Here is a 16,126-nt window from a genome sequence, read left to right as displayed (position 1 = left end):
AGAGACATGGATACCTTGTGCAGGCCCCTTCGCCACTCTTCTATTCCTTTCCCCCATTTGTCCATGGCATGCATGCAGCATGCCTGAGTCTTTTGCCTAAAGTCCACAAGAACAAGACTAGTCCTCCAGGGAGACCAATAGTCTCCGGTTGCGAGTCCCTGGTTGAGCCAATTTCAAAATACGTAGATTACTTTTTGAAGGCCTATATGGATGAAGTTGTATCTTATCTTCAAGACACGACGGATTTCATTAATAAACTCAAGGATGTTCCTTTGAAACTGACAAAGATATAATGGTGACACTTAATGTCACTTCTTTATATACCCCAAATCCACAGGATGAAGCTGTGGCGGTCCTGGCATATTTTCTGGAAAAAAGACCTAAACCAGCTAGAGTTCCAACAGAATTTATTCTTGAACTGGCCGCATTTGCTCTCAAGAAAAATTACTTCGCCTTTGGAGAGGAGTTCTTTTTCCAGATAAAAGGACTAGCGATGGGGTGCCCCTTCGCCCCGGAATTAGCAGTACTGTTCATGTCGATGTACGAAGACAAGTTTGTCTATAACAATAATCCATTTAAACAGTACATAACAACATGGTTACGTTTCATCAACGATATTTTCATGGTTTGGACAGGAAGTGTGGAACAACTAATGGACTTCTATGAGTGGTTAAATCAAAGAACATCAGATATCAAGTTCAGCATAAATCATTCAGCATATAAAATGCCTTTCCTAGATGTAGAAGTGTATCCAGCAGAGGGTGGACTAGTTGCAACATTGTACAAAAAATCTACAGATAGAAATAAGGCCCTTTTGTTCTCCAGTAATCACCCTAGAAGTTTGAGAGAAGATTTACCACATGGACAGTTTTTAAGGTTTCGTCTTAATTTTTTTTACAAGGACGAATATACCTTGCATGCCAACAACCTGGTTGAGAAATTACGGGACCGCGGGTATCCAAAAAAACTAGTAAAATCAGCTATGAAGCGAGCATGGTGGACACCCAGGGAGACACTGCTAAACGAACATGAAAAACCTCCAATGCAACGTCATGTCAGTGTCACAACCTTCTGTCCAAATTCAAATAATTTAAAAAAAGTTATTAACCAGAACTGGCACCTAACAAAGAACCTGGATCCAGCTTTTTCAAATGGCCCGTTGTTTGCATTAAAAAAGGAAAGAAGCAAATCAAACCATATAGTTAAGGCAGCTGTAAAAAAGACCCCTAAACCATCTTTGAGAGAACTGATGGGGCTAACAGCTGTAACAGGACATCATAAGTGTGGCACATGCTTATGCTGTGAACAAACGATGGAAGGAGCACTGTTTACTCACAATGGCAGCAGGATGCATTTACCAACTGTAAAACGAAATGCGTCATTTATGGATCACATGTCCATGCTCACTGTTGTACATCGGAAAAACAAACCAAGAAGCGCGTCAAAGGATCACACAACACAAACCTCGTATTAGAAGAAATGTGGAAACTGCTCCATTGGTGAACCATTGGAACAAAAAATCACATCTGGAAAGAGATTTGCGGTGGACAATTATTTCAAAGATCAAACGTGATCCGAGAGGAGGGGATATGGATTCAAAATTATCCCAAAGAGAAGCAATGCTTATTTTTAAATTCGACACTGCTGTGTCAGGGCTAAACAAACTATTGGAACTATATAAACTGTAGGTGGTCGTTTAAGGTGGACCACAGCTCCACAGGATAACTTTTTGGATATTCCTGACAAAGCTTCCATTGGCACCGTTGGTAATATAGAGGAATTTTGTCCGTCGTTGTAAATAGTCTACATCCCCCATAATTCCCTGGATTTTGAGCAGAGATGCCTGATATTTTTTTTCAGTTTGGTACTGAGAATTTTGCTCGCCCTGTCAAATGAACTACATTTCACACAATCCTATGTTGAATCCCCCAGAATGCAGAGCGAATGCTCCACATGTAAGGGGAAACAGAGACTAGCGCAATTCACATGCCGCCGTAGGTGCAGGAATAGAGAGAGTCATTGAGACGATTGCGGAAGTAGTCACTGCGCTAAGGTTTGGAGCAGTTCAGACGCGGGAAAATTAATCCAGATCCGCGGCTCCGTCAGCCAACTAACCGGCTTTTATGTTTCTTTCTAGTGGCAAAAGGCTGGAAATGAATCGAATCGCTGAATAATCGCTGCTCGCATCCCACCCAGCGCCTTTAAAGGTACGTGTAATGTTAACTGATACAAAGGCCACGAAAGGAGGCTCTGTTTTCATACACAAACTATAGCCATCTGCGCTCTCTGTTGCAGATTTGGACGTAAGTGAAAATTATTTTACAACAAGATACATGCTTCGGCAATGGCGGTTATTTACACCACGACCTAGTATTGAATTAATGAAAGTAAGTTTCTGCCATTGAGGCGTTTTTTCCTGTAGATTACGAGCCATACCCATTTTCTGACAGGACTTTTTTGTGCATTTCTTCTCCTCTCTGTAGTGGCTTCACAGCACATATCCCTGTAGAAACTTCCATCATTGGTGAGAGTCAAATTGGTAAGAGCTTGGTGGGAGGAAGTGAATTTTGATGATAGCGCTCGATAATGAGAAGGCTTTTTAAAAAAAAGTACAAATCCTTTTTCTTTCTTTTTGTCCTACAGTGTCTTTGGTCCTGAAGAGAACGCCGGAAATACATGGGTTCGAAATGCGTAGACCCTTGTTCTACTTTTTTTATCAAACAATTGTCTGTTTAAATTAGGACGCTCATGTTGTGCACTTTTAAATAATTTTTTGGTTGGAACTGGGAATCTGCTGAGAGTAGATGTTGTGCACAACCAAGGAGGATATCAAATATTACTTTGTTTGATTTTAACACCTTGGTCCACCAGTTTAAGATTTAAATCCAGGGACCCAAGGAGCGGGCATACGATTGTGTGTAGGTTGTTAGTTGTGGGTGAATGAGGATTGTGGAATGAATGATTGAGTGTAACTGGGAGTGAAATGAGTTTGGGATTGTGTCGTAAATTTTTCTTTGTTCTACAATTCTTTTTTGTTCGGTATTTTGTATCGTGGTGATTTTTGAAAAGAAATTTTGTATATGAAGTACTATTGTTCTTTTTAAAAAAATGAGAAATATAAAAGAACAGGTGCGATTGAAATAAATGCTATTGAGTAGTGGAAGGTTGCATTGATTTATTGATCTTGCGCCAGGTTAACTAAGATCCATAAATGTTCATCGGTATTGGCAGTTGGTTTGTTTTCATGAGCCCTCCCTGGGAGCATGGACCAATTACTACTATCCATCCCCAGCTCCTATTTTTACAAATGTTTTCAGACCTACTTTTCTCTTTGATTTGGAGCACTTTACACAAGCATTCGTTTTTTCACTCACTCTGAGCTTCATTGCTCTGTTTCAGTAAACCGAGCTGTAGATCTTGTTCTTATCTCATCACAAACGCTGCTGCTCTGAAGATGAATATTTACATTTTCTAGGTCGCACTTTTGTGTAAGTCGTGTCGTTGTTGTGTCTAACAAAATAATCAATGTGTCCATGTCCAAATACCTTTGCTTCTACACCGTAATACTTCCCATGTCTTAGGTGCTGTTGAGGGTTCCTCTTTCTGTACCGTGTTCAATCTCTGAGAAGGTACAAAAACTGCTTCCAATAACTCAGAAAATACTGATTGCAGTGAGATGGCTTAGAGCTGCGTCGTGGTGATTCTGCCCACACCCAGCCTCTTAGCACAGCTGTCACGCTAGGGCAGGTCATTTCTACTTCAAATGAAACCTCGAGCGAGGACAAAACAAGCATTTAACGTTGGAAACCTTGTGAAGGTATAAAAAACGACAAGGATAACTAGTACTTAATGACCTGTTGAGTCGATCAAGGATTGTGATATAACGCAGGCATCCACAGTTTGTCAAATTTTTAAATAATTTTAGTGAGAATGGAATGGCAATTACTAAAATTGTTACGTACATTATATAGTGAGTGGAATATGATGTGCCGGGTTCGATGAAAACTGTTCTAACAGACCTTCTATTTCAAAAAGTGTCTGCTCTGGAATGGGGACCATTATAGGGAATGTTTGGTATATCGTTCACTTGGACTATCATTCATGCCCCACCCACCGCAGTGCACTGTGGGAAGCTCAAAAAGGCACGACGTATCATTTCTTGTGTTAATACACGACCAGTGTTCCGCTGGTATGGCAATTTTTATAAAAAGACGATACGTTGATATTCAAAATACTGGGCAAAATGGCAGCTATAGAGCTACTTACAATTTACTGACCTATAGCAAAGTGCACATCCCCTAAAAAATACATTTAAAAAAAAATTCTACTAATGCTGTCTTTTCTGGTATGAGACGACCTATTATTCTTTGTTCTATGTCATAGCACACAATGATTTCAATCCATCATTTGTATCATGCGCTGAAACTCAAGAACAAACTCAGTGTAACTTAGTTGTTTGACCTATTAGTTGTGGAAAATCAAGGTGGCCGTTCTGTTTACAGTGAACAACTAGCTGCGCGCATCCTTTATTTTGTAAAGGGACGCGTAAATGGACGTCACGTGGCATAGCCTCGCATAAGTCGCCTGTTAGGGTGCAGAGTTGTAGTGTTGACTACCATGGGGAGGAAGGTCCTTTCCTTGCACCCTGATTTGGGTGTCGGTGGTGCCGAGAGATTTGTGCTGGATGCAGCCTTGGCCCAGCAGGCGTGCGGCTGCTGTGTGGAGTTCTGGACGTCGCGTTATGATCCCTGTCGCTGTTTCCCGCATTGCTTTTGTCTGCGCGTCTCTTATGTTGGAGATCAGTTGTTGCAGAGTATCTGGGGCGACTGAGTCACACCCTGTGCCTATCTGTGCATGGTGTTCCATGCATTTTATGTTATTTGCCTTAGAAGGGCCGAAAGTAACGTGTTCTTCAGTGACCAGATGTGCAAGAGGACATGGTAATATCACCGGGTGAGCCGGTCTTTGACTAGGAGACTACTTTTTGTTATTGATTGATTGAAAGTGATTTCTAACCATGAAAGCATTGCGCAACATCCGTTTTCCAATGCGTTGCACAGTGCTGTGTGCTTCTTTTGTGAGAAACAGTCAGTTTCAGACTTCTCCAATGAGTTGGTTGTGAGCTACTGGTCGCCCTCCTGCATGCAGTCCAGCCAACTAAATTAGAAGCTTTTGTTTGGTTGAATTACTATATGTATATCAAAATTGAAAAGTGAGTATTTGATATGAAATTGTGTGTATACGTGGCTGAAAGACATTGACAATGGAAATAACTCTCGCATTGCCAAGACCTGTTGGCTTTGCCAATGCTTGTTAACTGCTTGGTAACTGAGATGCCTTTTGTACTAATCCGTGCAGTGCAGTCCGCAGCACAGGTCTGTGGAGACATGCTGTGATTTGAGGCCATAGTATTTCAGATTTAAAGAAATAAAATCTTATTTCTTTAAAAAGATTTAAAGAAGAGATTTACATAAGATAGCATCCTAGACCTTCTCCTTTTATTAAGTCTCGCCTGGCGACACAGCGCGAAAGTGCTGTTGCCAGCGAGATCTATTGTTGCTGACTTGCCTCGGAAGGAAGACAGGAGATGGGCACGCGCAGGGTGGATTTGAGGTTGTGAACGCGCCCGTGAACACGCACGTCCACACACGCGATGTGCACATTTCCTGTCCCACTTCCGTCCTCGCAAGCCTCATGCAATTTTTTTTAATGCGGGGTGAGACAGTGGCACACAGGGAATAGAAACAGTGTTTAAACACACTAGTGACACTGCTCTGGCTCGCTCCTTCTCTGTTTATCACACGGCAGTGACGTCACACCCGGCGCATGAAAGTTAAGCTCGCACTGCACTAGAAACTTGGGTACTGCACACGGTTCTGTGTTTAGCAGTGTCGCGTCTCTCAAACTCACAGCCTGGTGAGGTGCTTTGCTTCAGTGCACTGAGTCGGAGCAGCGCGGCGCGGCGCTCACAGGCACGGCAGTGCCGTCACTCACCCGCCTTGGTCGCCTCCAGGTAGCTCTTCTCGGGCAGGCAGGTTCCTCGGCCGTGCAGCATGGCATGCAGGGGCTTTTTTTTTTGTTGCTTTGGGCGCTTTGGCGGCCCCCTCCCTGGTTCGCACGAGCCCCGCAGCACTTATTCAAGTACGGCTAAGTCCGTAGGCGCCGCCACTGGGCACGAGCCACAGGCCACACCGATGTGCACGCTCACAGCGTCCCTACAACGCGCGCATGGCGCTCTTTCACTTTCCCTTGTTATTGCCTGCCAATGGATCGGGGCCCCCTGGAATTGCTACCACCGACCGGAGTTTGAGACTGTCCTTCCTGACATCAACAGACGGACACTTCAGTGCAGCCCGACGCTTGTTCCATACTGGTGTTGAAGGAAATTTGGTATATTGCTTTATTTAAATATATCCTTTTCCTTGTCGTCCGATGACTTTCGATGATGTCACAGAGGTCAAAGGTTGTGCCCTATAGCTCAGATAGCCCGCCCCCACCACCACCCTGTGAAATTCGGAAGTTGGTTCTCCTGCCTCCAGGGGCTGGTGGTGGACGCTTCCCCTGTTCTTTGCAGCGCTGTGCCTCGGACCTACTAGCAGGGCGGTGACTGCGGACAATGTGCCACCAGCACCGCCTGCTCCGAAAGAGCTCAGACTGCTGTGCCCAGTCCCCACTCCTACCTGTGGGTCAGCGCAGCCGCCTGTTTCGAGGGGTCTGGGAATTAATTATCTGTACACCCAAAGGCCACCGGAGGGTACCGGAACTGGTTGTGTGTTGCTCTGTATGACGCAGTGGGGAGTGTGAGGCCGGGCGGCCACCCTTCCCTACCATCACTATTTCCTCTGCATCATGCACACACTGGCTTCAGGTCCCCCATGTGTTAGTCTGCCCGTGACTGGTTTCAAGCTGTCGGCACCGATTCCTAAAATCTGAGGCTAACTTTCTAAACTGTGACACCCAATCCTCCCCCTCTTAGCACCTAATCTGCAGAACCAGCGCACTTTGAAGCACTCTTGTAGGAGGACAACGTCAACAACACTCACTTCAGTGCATGCTGAGACTATTTGTTTACAACTAATTGAACAATCACGCCTGAAAAGCAGGTGTGAATAGAAAGCTGTGCTGCTGTTGTGCGCCTTGTGGTGGAAGAGCGAACCTTCAGTACTTTGTGGATGTGGCTTGGGTTAACTAAGGGGGAGAGGTAAGCGGAGGCATTTCGAGACTGTGTACAAATGTAAGTTGGTGGACACTTCCAAAGCCAGTGGCTGGAGAAGTTAGAATACGGTGTGCCTTCTTAACAGATATACAATTCCTCCCTAAAATTATCACTAAATACATACCAGCTGCGTTACAACAATTCTATCGTATGTACTGTAAGGACATGTAGGTGGCCTTCAGAAAGTTGCCTCAGACCATGAGATTGGATCAAAATGCCTGATTCATTTCAGGGTGTCACAGTTGTTTCCACTACAATAGGGTTAGGTTATAGTTTAGTGACCTTATATAAGCACCTCCGGGGTGTGGCGAGTCTTTCAGGGCCACGTCTGTATAGTTTCTCACTACAAATACGGGTACTTGCTAATAGTTTTCTCATTACACCGACTTCATCCTTTGGCTTTATTGGAGAGCGTGCAAATTAAAGTGTCACCCCAGTCCTCTCATGTTTTCCCGGTTCATGCGTGAGAAGCTCATGGAGTCGTTATTTTTTAATTTTTTTATTCTAGCACTTGTAGTCCTGGTATTATAATGGGTTAAACATGACTACAAATCCCAGCATGCAGCAAAAGAAACCTGGCCTATATAAGCTACTCATGATGTGCCGAAGTGTGAAACAGGTGATCTCTATACAAAGAAGGCACAGGAAAGTCACACACCGTGCTTAATTTGTAAAAGAGAAAGTTCAAGGATCCAAATTTCTCTGAAAACCTGCTGATGACGCTGTCATATGTTGGGTTGCCGAATACAAATGATGTTTAAACTTAATTTCACCTCGTACCTCTTTAATCCTTGCCCCTTTTTCATCCCCGCTTTACCGCTTTCTCGCTATTTTTCCATATTTCTCTTTCTTATTCTTTCCCCCTTTGCTTTCTTTTCCTTCCTGCCTCTGGGTCAGACTATGATGAATAACAAGCATTAGCAATGCAATAGGACTCGCATTTGCGAGAGTTTGAGCTATTTTTATTGTAAATGACATTGCCTTTTATTTATGTTTTGGTTTTTGAAACATAAATAAAAGCCATTGTCATTTACAATGCCAATAGGTCAAACTCGCGTAAATGCGAGACCTATTGCATTGCAAATGCTTGTTCTTTCTGTATTCATTTTATCATTGGGGACCAGTTTCAGGCTTGCAGGTGGAACAGCTGCTTTTGAGGGCGCAGCAAGGAAGCCTGGGGCGCAGGGGTGGGGAGCAGGATGGACCAGTTTCTTCATGGAGGCATGGGGCAGGAGAGGGGCAAGAAGGAGTTCTTCAAGGAGGCCTGGAGGGCGTGGGGGGAGAGGCAGGGAGGAGCAGGGTCCGGGTTCTTCAAGGAGGCTCACCAGGAGGAAGTTCCAGTGTGCCAGTGCCAACAGAGAGATGCTGCGGCCTCCTTGCTTCTGTCATTCACAGGTGGAGACTGGTGGCTCATGCCTGGAGGTGCCAAGCTATGCAGGCTTGCATCTGCAGCCTATGCTGGTCGTTGAAGGCAGCACGGATTGATATAGACTAGAGCAACAATACCTGGTCCCCAGCAGGCAATGCCGGCAAATAGTGTAACTCCAGCTGGGTCTGGTGGCTTAATGGACTAATGCGTCCAATGTAGGGCATGCGTTTGACCTCATGGTCACAGGCTCGAGTCTTCCATCCTTCTGAGGTCGATAAAATGAGTACTATTGAGTTGGATAACAATAGACATCTGTTATTCAGCACCAAGATACCCTTCCGGGTGAATGTGAACTTTACAAATACATGTTATGTTGTCTAGAGTGTCTTGACACTTGGAAGCCAGAGATCCCGAGGGGTAGCCAGGCATTGAACTTCACCCCCAAAGCTCAAGCAGGCAGTGCCAGATGGACATTTGGAAGCCAGAGATCCCGAGGGGTAGCCAGGCATTGAACTTCACCCCCAGAGCTCAAGCAGGCAGTGCCAGATGGACATTTGGAAGCCAGAGATCCCGAGGGGTAGCCAGGCATTGAACATCACTCCAGAGCTCAAGCAGGCAGTGCCAGATGGACATTTGGAAGCCAGAGATCCCGAGGGGTAGCCAGGCATTGAACATCACCCCAAAGCTCAAGCAGGCAGTGCTAGATGGACATTTGGAAGCCAGAGATCCCGAGGGGTAGCCAGGCATTGAACATCACCCCAAAGCTCAAGCAGGCAGTGCCAGATGGACATTTGGAAGCCAGAGATCCCGAGGGGTAGCCAGGCATTGAACTTCACCCCCAGAGCTCAAGCAGGCAGTGCCCGATGGACATTTGGAAGCCAGAGATCCCGAGGGGTAGCCAGGCATTGAACTTCACCCCCAGAGCTCAAGCAGGCAGTGCCAGATGGATATTTGGAAGCCAGAGATCCCGAGGGGTAGCCAGGCATTGAACATCACCCCAGAGCTCAAGCAGGCAGTGCCAGATGGACATTTGGAAGCCAGAGATCCCGAGGGGTAGCCAGGCATTGAACATCACCCCAAAGCTCAAGCAGGCAGTGCCCGATGGACATTTGGAAGCCAGAGATCCCGTGGGTGGCCAGGCATTGAACTTCACCCCCAGAGCTCAAGGAGGCAGTGCCCGATGGACATTTGGAAGCCAGAGAGGCAAGGCAGGAGACAGCAGGAATGCAAATGTCTTCTCTAAGTGGGTGACCTGGATGTCTCTGAAGTAAGGAACTACAACGTGCGACCAGGTCTCACTGAAAACAAGAAATTCTTATATTTAAGGATAGTTGTAACTATGAACTGTTGCAAATAATGCTGATAATATGCAGAGTACTCCAAGTGGATAGCATGTGCACTGAGACCATATTATGATGCTGCTTTGGAATAACCTTAATAGACTTGTTTGCCTTTTGTGTCATTGTCATTTTTAAATTATTACCTTTATCAAGTGCTTGGTTTTGTTTGCCTCACTTGCACCGAGTGGACACCCACGCCACAGCACTGCCCCCCCTGCAGACCTCATATATACCTTATAGTAATGTTCTATGTAAATTTTGCATATATGTTTATGCAATGGTCTCACTTCATACATGGTGTCCTTGAAATAATTTGATTACTATCGCCATTTTCTGCTGGCAGATAGTAGTGAAAACTATCCTTAAGTATATAAACTTCTTGTTACCACTGACACCTGTTCGGGCTTTGTTGTTCCTTACTTAGAGCTGCCCCTCCTAGGGTGGCTCGTGTGCTTTTCTACACACTAGGTGTCTCTCAGGCAGCCTGAGTTAATCTTTTCCACTTGAACCCTCTTGAATGATGAGCCAGTCTGAGGGGTCAGTGAGTGCGGAGAGTCAATCTTTCTCACTTGAACCCTCTTGAATGATGAGCCAGTCTGAGGGGTCAGTGAGTGCGGAGAGTCAATCTTTGTCACTTGAACCCACTTGAACGATGAGCCAGTCTGAGGGGTCAGTGAGTGCGGAGAGTCGATCTTTCTCGCTTGAACCCTCTTGAATGATGGAGCAGCCTGACGTGGCAGTGAGCATGGAGAGTCAATCTTTGTCACGTGAAGCCTCTTGGATGATGGAGCAGTCTGACGTGGCAGTGAGCGCGGAGAGTCAATCTTGTCACTTGAAGCCTCTTGGATGATGGAGCAGTCTGACGTGGCAGTGAGCGCGGAGAGTCAATCTTTGTCACTTGAAGCCTCTTGGATGATGGAGCAGCCTGACGTGGCAGTGAGCGCGGAGGATCAATCTTTGTCACTTGAAGCCTCTTGGATGATGGAGCAGCCTGACGTGGCACTGAGCGCGGAGAGTCAATCTTTGTCACTTGAAGCCTCTTGGATGATGGAGCAGTCTGATGTGGCAGCAAGCGCGGAGAGTCAATCTTGTCACTTGAAGCCTCTTGGATGATGGAGCAGTCTGATGTGGCAGTGAGCGCGGAGAGTCAATCTTTGTCACTTTAAGCCACTTGGATGATGGAGCAGTCTGACGTGGCAGTGAGCGCGGAGAGTCAATCTTGTCACTTGAAGCCTCTTGGATGATGGAGCAGTCTGACGTGGCAGTGAGCGCGGAGAGTCAATCTTTGTCACTTGAAGCCTCTTGGATGATGGAGCAGCCTGACGTGGCAGTGAGCGCGGAGGATCAATCTTTGTCACTTGAAGCCTCTTGATGATGGAGCAGCCTGACGTGGCAGTGAGCGCGGAGGATCAATCTTTGTCACTTGAAGCCTCTTGGATGATGGAACAGCCTGACGTGGCAGTGAGAGCGGAGAGTCAATCTTTGTCACTTGAAGCCTCTTGGATGATGGAGCAGTCTGACGTGGCAGTGAGCGCGGAGAGTCAATCTTTGTCACTTGAAGCCTCTTGGATGAGGGAGCAGCCTGACGTGGCAGTGAGCGCAGAGAGTCAATCTTTGTCACTTGAAGCCTCTTGGATGATGGAGCAGCCTGACGTGGCAGTGAGCGCAGAGAGTCAATCTTGTCACTTGAAGCCTCTTGGATGATGGAGCAGCCTGACGTGGCAGTGACCGCGGAGAGTCAATCTTTGTCACTTGAAGCCTCTTGGATGATGGAGCAGCCTGACATGGCAGTGAGCGCGGAGAGTCAATCTTTGTCACTTGAAGTCTCTTGGATGATGGAGCAGCCTGATGTGACAGTGAGCGCGGAGAGTCAATCTTTGTCACTTGAAGCCTCTTGGATGATGGAGCAGCCTGACGTGGCAGTGACCGCGGAGAGTCAATCTTTGTCACTTGAAGCCTCTTGGATGATGGAGCAGCCTGATGTGACAGTGAGCGCGGAGAGTCAATCTTTGTCACTTGAAGTCTCTTGGATGATGGAGCAGCCTGATGTGACAGTGAGCGCGGAGAGTCAATCTTTGTCACTTGAAGCCTCTTGGATGATGGAGCAGCCTGACGTGGCAGTGAGTGCGGAGAGTCAATCTTTGTCACTTGAACCCTCCTGAGTGATTTTTGACAGATGACTACACACAGTTAGATGCTGATCCAATCGATAAGGGCCTGTTTCATGAAGAGTCCAAACCCTGCCACCCTAGCACCACTCGTACGTCTGAAGCACATTTGCAACTTTGTTGGGTTCACAAACAATTCCAGGAGTATTCCGGGAAGCAGTGAATATTGCAGTGCACAAGTCATAGCCACTTTCGCTCACACATTTGGAAATGCAGAAAATCAAATATGCCCCTGACAATATATATGTGTATTGGTTCCTGTGGAGAGATGTCATACGTAACAGCCCCATCCACCAATTTTAAGTTTGTTACCACTTTATTTACTGCCTGAAATCGAATCCACTCATATCATTGATAGAATTATGTTTGAGACCTTTTTCAGGGGTGCACCCTCTCCTCAAAGTTTTAGTGAACACCCTCAAACGTGTGAGCTTGTCGTGTTTGCCCATTTTGCTTGCGTCCCCACCATCACGCTTCCATAGAGCAGCCGATGTGAGGACATTCACTTTTAACCATAAGTTTGAATAAAACCACAATATGGTGAATCACAGACTTGAATTTAATTCGTAAGTGATGTCATTTGCACGCCACAGTGGTGATCAGCTGCACACATAGATGAGTGACTCCGTCTCTCACTCCTGGAGAGGAAGAGGGAAGTAACCTGGACATGTCCTCCACATCACAACATACTCACACAAAGAATGCCGGGTAACCACCAAAAAACGGGTTTTTATTAATATTATTCGGGATTGGCCTACAGGAGTTTGACAAATTGCCTCGCCCATGACGTTTCGTGGCATGCTTCATTACCGGCGCCGTTTCACACCCAGGCAGGTGAACGCCACCATGGCGGACTCAACCATTGCTGGAAGTTCTCAAATGAGTCATTGTTGGATAACTGTAGGGATCCCAAATAATCTTACAAATATCCTGAGATATACCCCGGAATTTCCCTTTATTACTGGGTATCGCAGATATGATTAAAGTTCGGAATAATAATAATTAAAACCTTTTTTAGTGGTGGCCTGGCATTCCGGGTGTGACTAGTCCAAGTTTAGCACAGATGGTTCTGGGATGTGGCCCAGAGCATTTACCAGTGACTGAGATTAATTCAAGCATTCCATCCATCACTTTTTGTGCATTTTAGCCAGTGCTGCATTTGTAAAAATATAAGAGCCAGGGCCATCGTCAGGAGGACACGGCAGCTTGCACCATCCAGAGCCCCTGCCAGCTCTGCAGATTACAGAACCAGCACAGCCACTAACCATCACACTCCTACAAGTGAGACAGTTCAGACTTTTCGAAGTTCCCAAAGCTATAAGAATGGCTTGGGTGGCACGTCTTAGTGATTGCTATTGTATATTACATTAATAAACAGCTTTTCTTGTACTCATGCCCAAATTTGGCAGACAGCGCCACCATGTGACAGACTATCGCAAACGCCAGTGCTAAGAATTAGGTGCATCTGCTGATCACTGGAAATCACCGGCTCAAATTAAGCACTTATTTTAGCAAGTTTTGATGCAGGCAGGAAAGAAGGCAGCCTGAAGGCGTTTGTTGGTAAGTACTTTACAAACAGAAAATACAGTCACAAATCTGTAAGTCAAGCATTGCCAAGATCTGCAGAGCAAGCTATGTTTAGCATCAAAGATGCCCTTAAAACTATGCTATACAATTATGAGGTCTTGAGGTATTGTTGGAAAAGCTGTTATCAATCCTTTCCTGGTACATGCCCAGCTCTTGTGCGAGGCCTCAGAAGTTGCCAGGGGAGTCAGAGCGCCCCAGGCTTTGACCTTTCTTGAAAGGGCTCATTTCCGGTTTCAGACTCATTATTCGCAAGGAGGGTCTCTGCCCCTCAGACTACAATCTATCGGAGCCGTTTAATGGGCGTTCCAAATGCACAGCCTTGTCATTAACACGTGGCCTTTAGACACAACTCGTCTCTCGAAGGCCAGCAGTCCAGGGCCATTACCAAGAAAACCTCTACTTGAGACATTTGTCAGAGGTTGTTAAAGTGCCAATACGTGAAAGAGAAGTCTCGAGAAAAGTGGGCAATTTCGCTGAAGTCGATGTGATCCCAGTTATTGCAGACCAGACTAACATATTTCTCAACTAAAAAACTCGATTCGAGAAGCTTCTTTGATCATATATAGTAATAAAATAGAAGTAAAACAGGAAGTAGAAAGGAAACATGAAAAAACAAGTAAGTGAAGTGTGGTTGTTCATTTTCCATTGGAAAAAGCCCCCCCCCCACCACACACACACACAGAAGGAAGTGATGTCACAGCAATGAACTTCTAGCCAAGTTTAATAGGAGGTCAACATCCAGTTCAGGGAGGGGCTGCTGAGGCCCGTCAACAACTCACTTTGTGGAGGTACAAGCAGGTGTCACAATACCAGGTGGCCGCAGGCTGGTTTGTAAGAGAGGAGCAAGGAGCAAGGATGGGGTGGGGCTCGGTAGAAGTCCGGCTACAACAGGGAATGGCAGACCCTGAACCGGGACAGGATGTGTGTGGGGGGGGGCAGTTGACCAATACCCTTTAGATGTATCCGTGATGCCAACCTGCTGTACTTTGATGCGATAGAACCAATGATGCTGTTTAAGTGACCCCATGTCCTGTATGGATTTATAGGTGTAACTCGAACCTCTCTGTTGGTGTAAGGGGGGGGGGAGGGGATGGGACAAGTTACTGAACTGTAATGTTAATTTGTTCTTAACATCAATACACGTTTTAAACAAAATAAAACAATACTATCTGGTGGCTTCCACCGCTGGTTGCACGGAGAGACAGATTTCTACTTGAAGCCCTAAATGTCTCCGCCCCATTGCACAGGGAGAAGAGCCGCTGACAACATTTGACCTAAGACTCCCAAAAAGTCTTGTACCCTCTTAACGTAACTGCTACTTCGAGAGCATCGGTGTTAAATCTGTAACTAGATGTCAGAGGGCAGATGTATCAATGAGGTGCGTGTGCCCTCGCACCACGCAGGGTGCACAAGGGTGACCCAACTACCCAGTCAGATTTGTGTGGCTGGATAAATCTACAGTAAAGCAACGCAGTGCAAATTGCTGCGTTGCGTTACTCTGCCCCAGGGCGGCGTTCCATGAGTGAAGAGTGGCTGTTCCCACGCATCCACCTATGGTTTTTGGCGCATTCTGAGATTTACCATTGCTGGTAGACCTGGGAATGCGTCAAAATGCTTCGCCTCCCAGGTGATGTGTAACGAGGAGAAATATCTTTATTTCTCCTTGTTTCCCCTCTTCCTACGAATGCTGCGTTCTGCACAACACATACAAAACGGAAAATGCCAAAGAGGATAGTTTTGTGCAGGAAGGCGTCCCTTCGTCCAGAAAAGCAAGCCAGCCTGCAATGGAGGCACCCTTGCCCCATGGCACAGCGGGGACTGCATTGGTGCAAAGCCGCACATTGTGCGCCAGTGCAAGGAAAGGGCACACATGTGCCATATGCTATTAAATGCGGTGCACTCCTGCCCTTTCCCTTTCATGCAGGGCAGCAAGGTGACTTCCTGCGCTGTATGAAATAGTGGTAAATTTGCCCTCGGGTTCCTCTCTTTGGCAAATATGATCTATGAGTTACATGCACAGGAAGCCAATTCTCACAAAGACCTGAATTTATACACAATCCCGTGATACTGGAAAGGCAGGTTACCTGTAGTAGTCCAACAAAGGTGAGAGCCGTGCTAGTACTGAAGACACAGTGCTGGGCTGGTCTTGCTGGACGCATGGCGGATCCTTCCCAGCGCTCCCTCCTCGCGGGGCGCATTTATAGATTCTTTCCTTCAGAACTGCGACTGCCTGTCTGGCAAGTCCGCTTGAGCGGCTGAATACATTATCGCTCTTTCCGTGTGAGCGGGCGAATTATAGGTGAGCATGAACAGCAGTGTAGGGGCAGTTTAACAATTAATTGAACATTACCTCGAGGTCAACATTCAGAGCTGAGATCCAGTTCTCATGCTTGTAGCAACATCATTTACATGGCCAGGTACTAGGGGGCGGACGCGTGTGACGGAG

General features: G+C 46.3%; 1 protein-coding gene across 1 annotated transcript in view; it reads right to left on the bottom strand.

The window, feature by feature from the left end:
* TMEM207 (transmembrane protein 207) overlaps window positions 1-15,890 on the bottom strand; it is a 121,012-nt gene extending 105,122 nt beyond the window's left edge. The window contains exon 1 of the mRNA XM_085634118.1: window positions 15,765-15,890. Within this exon, the coding sequence (XP_085490244.1) occupies window positions 15,765-15,878 (114 nt within the window). The 5' untranslated portion in view covers window positions 15,879-15,890. The remainder of the gene's footprint in view (window positions 1-15,764) is intronic.
* Window positions 15,891-16,126: the final 236 nt, after the last annotated feature.

This window comes from Triturus cristatus, chromosome 11, assembly GCF_964204655.1.
Source record: "Triturus cristatus chromosome 11, aTriCri1.1, whole genome shotgun sequence".
NCBI classification, from domain to species: Eukaryota; Metazoa; Chordata; class Amphibia; order Caudata; family Salamandridae; genus Triturus; species Triturus cristatus.
This window is presented reverse-complemented; position numbering and strand designations above follow the sequence as displayed.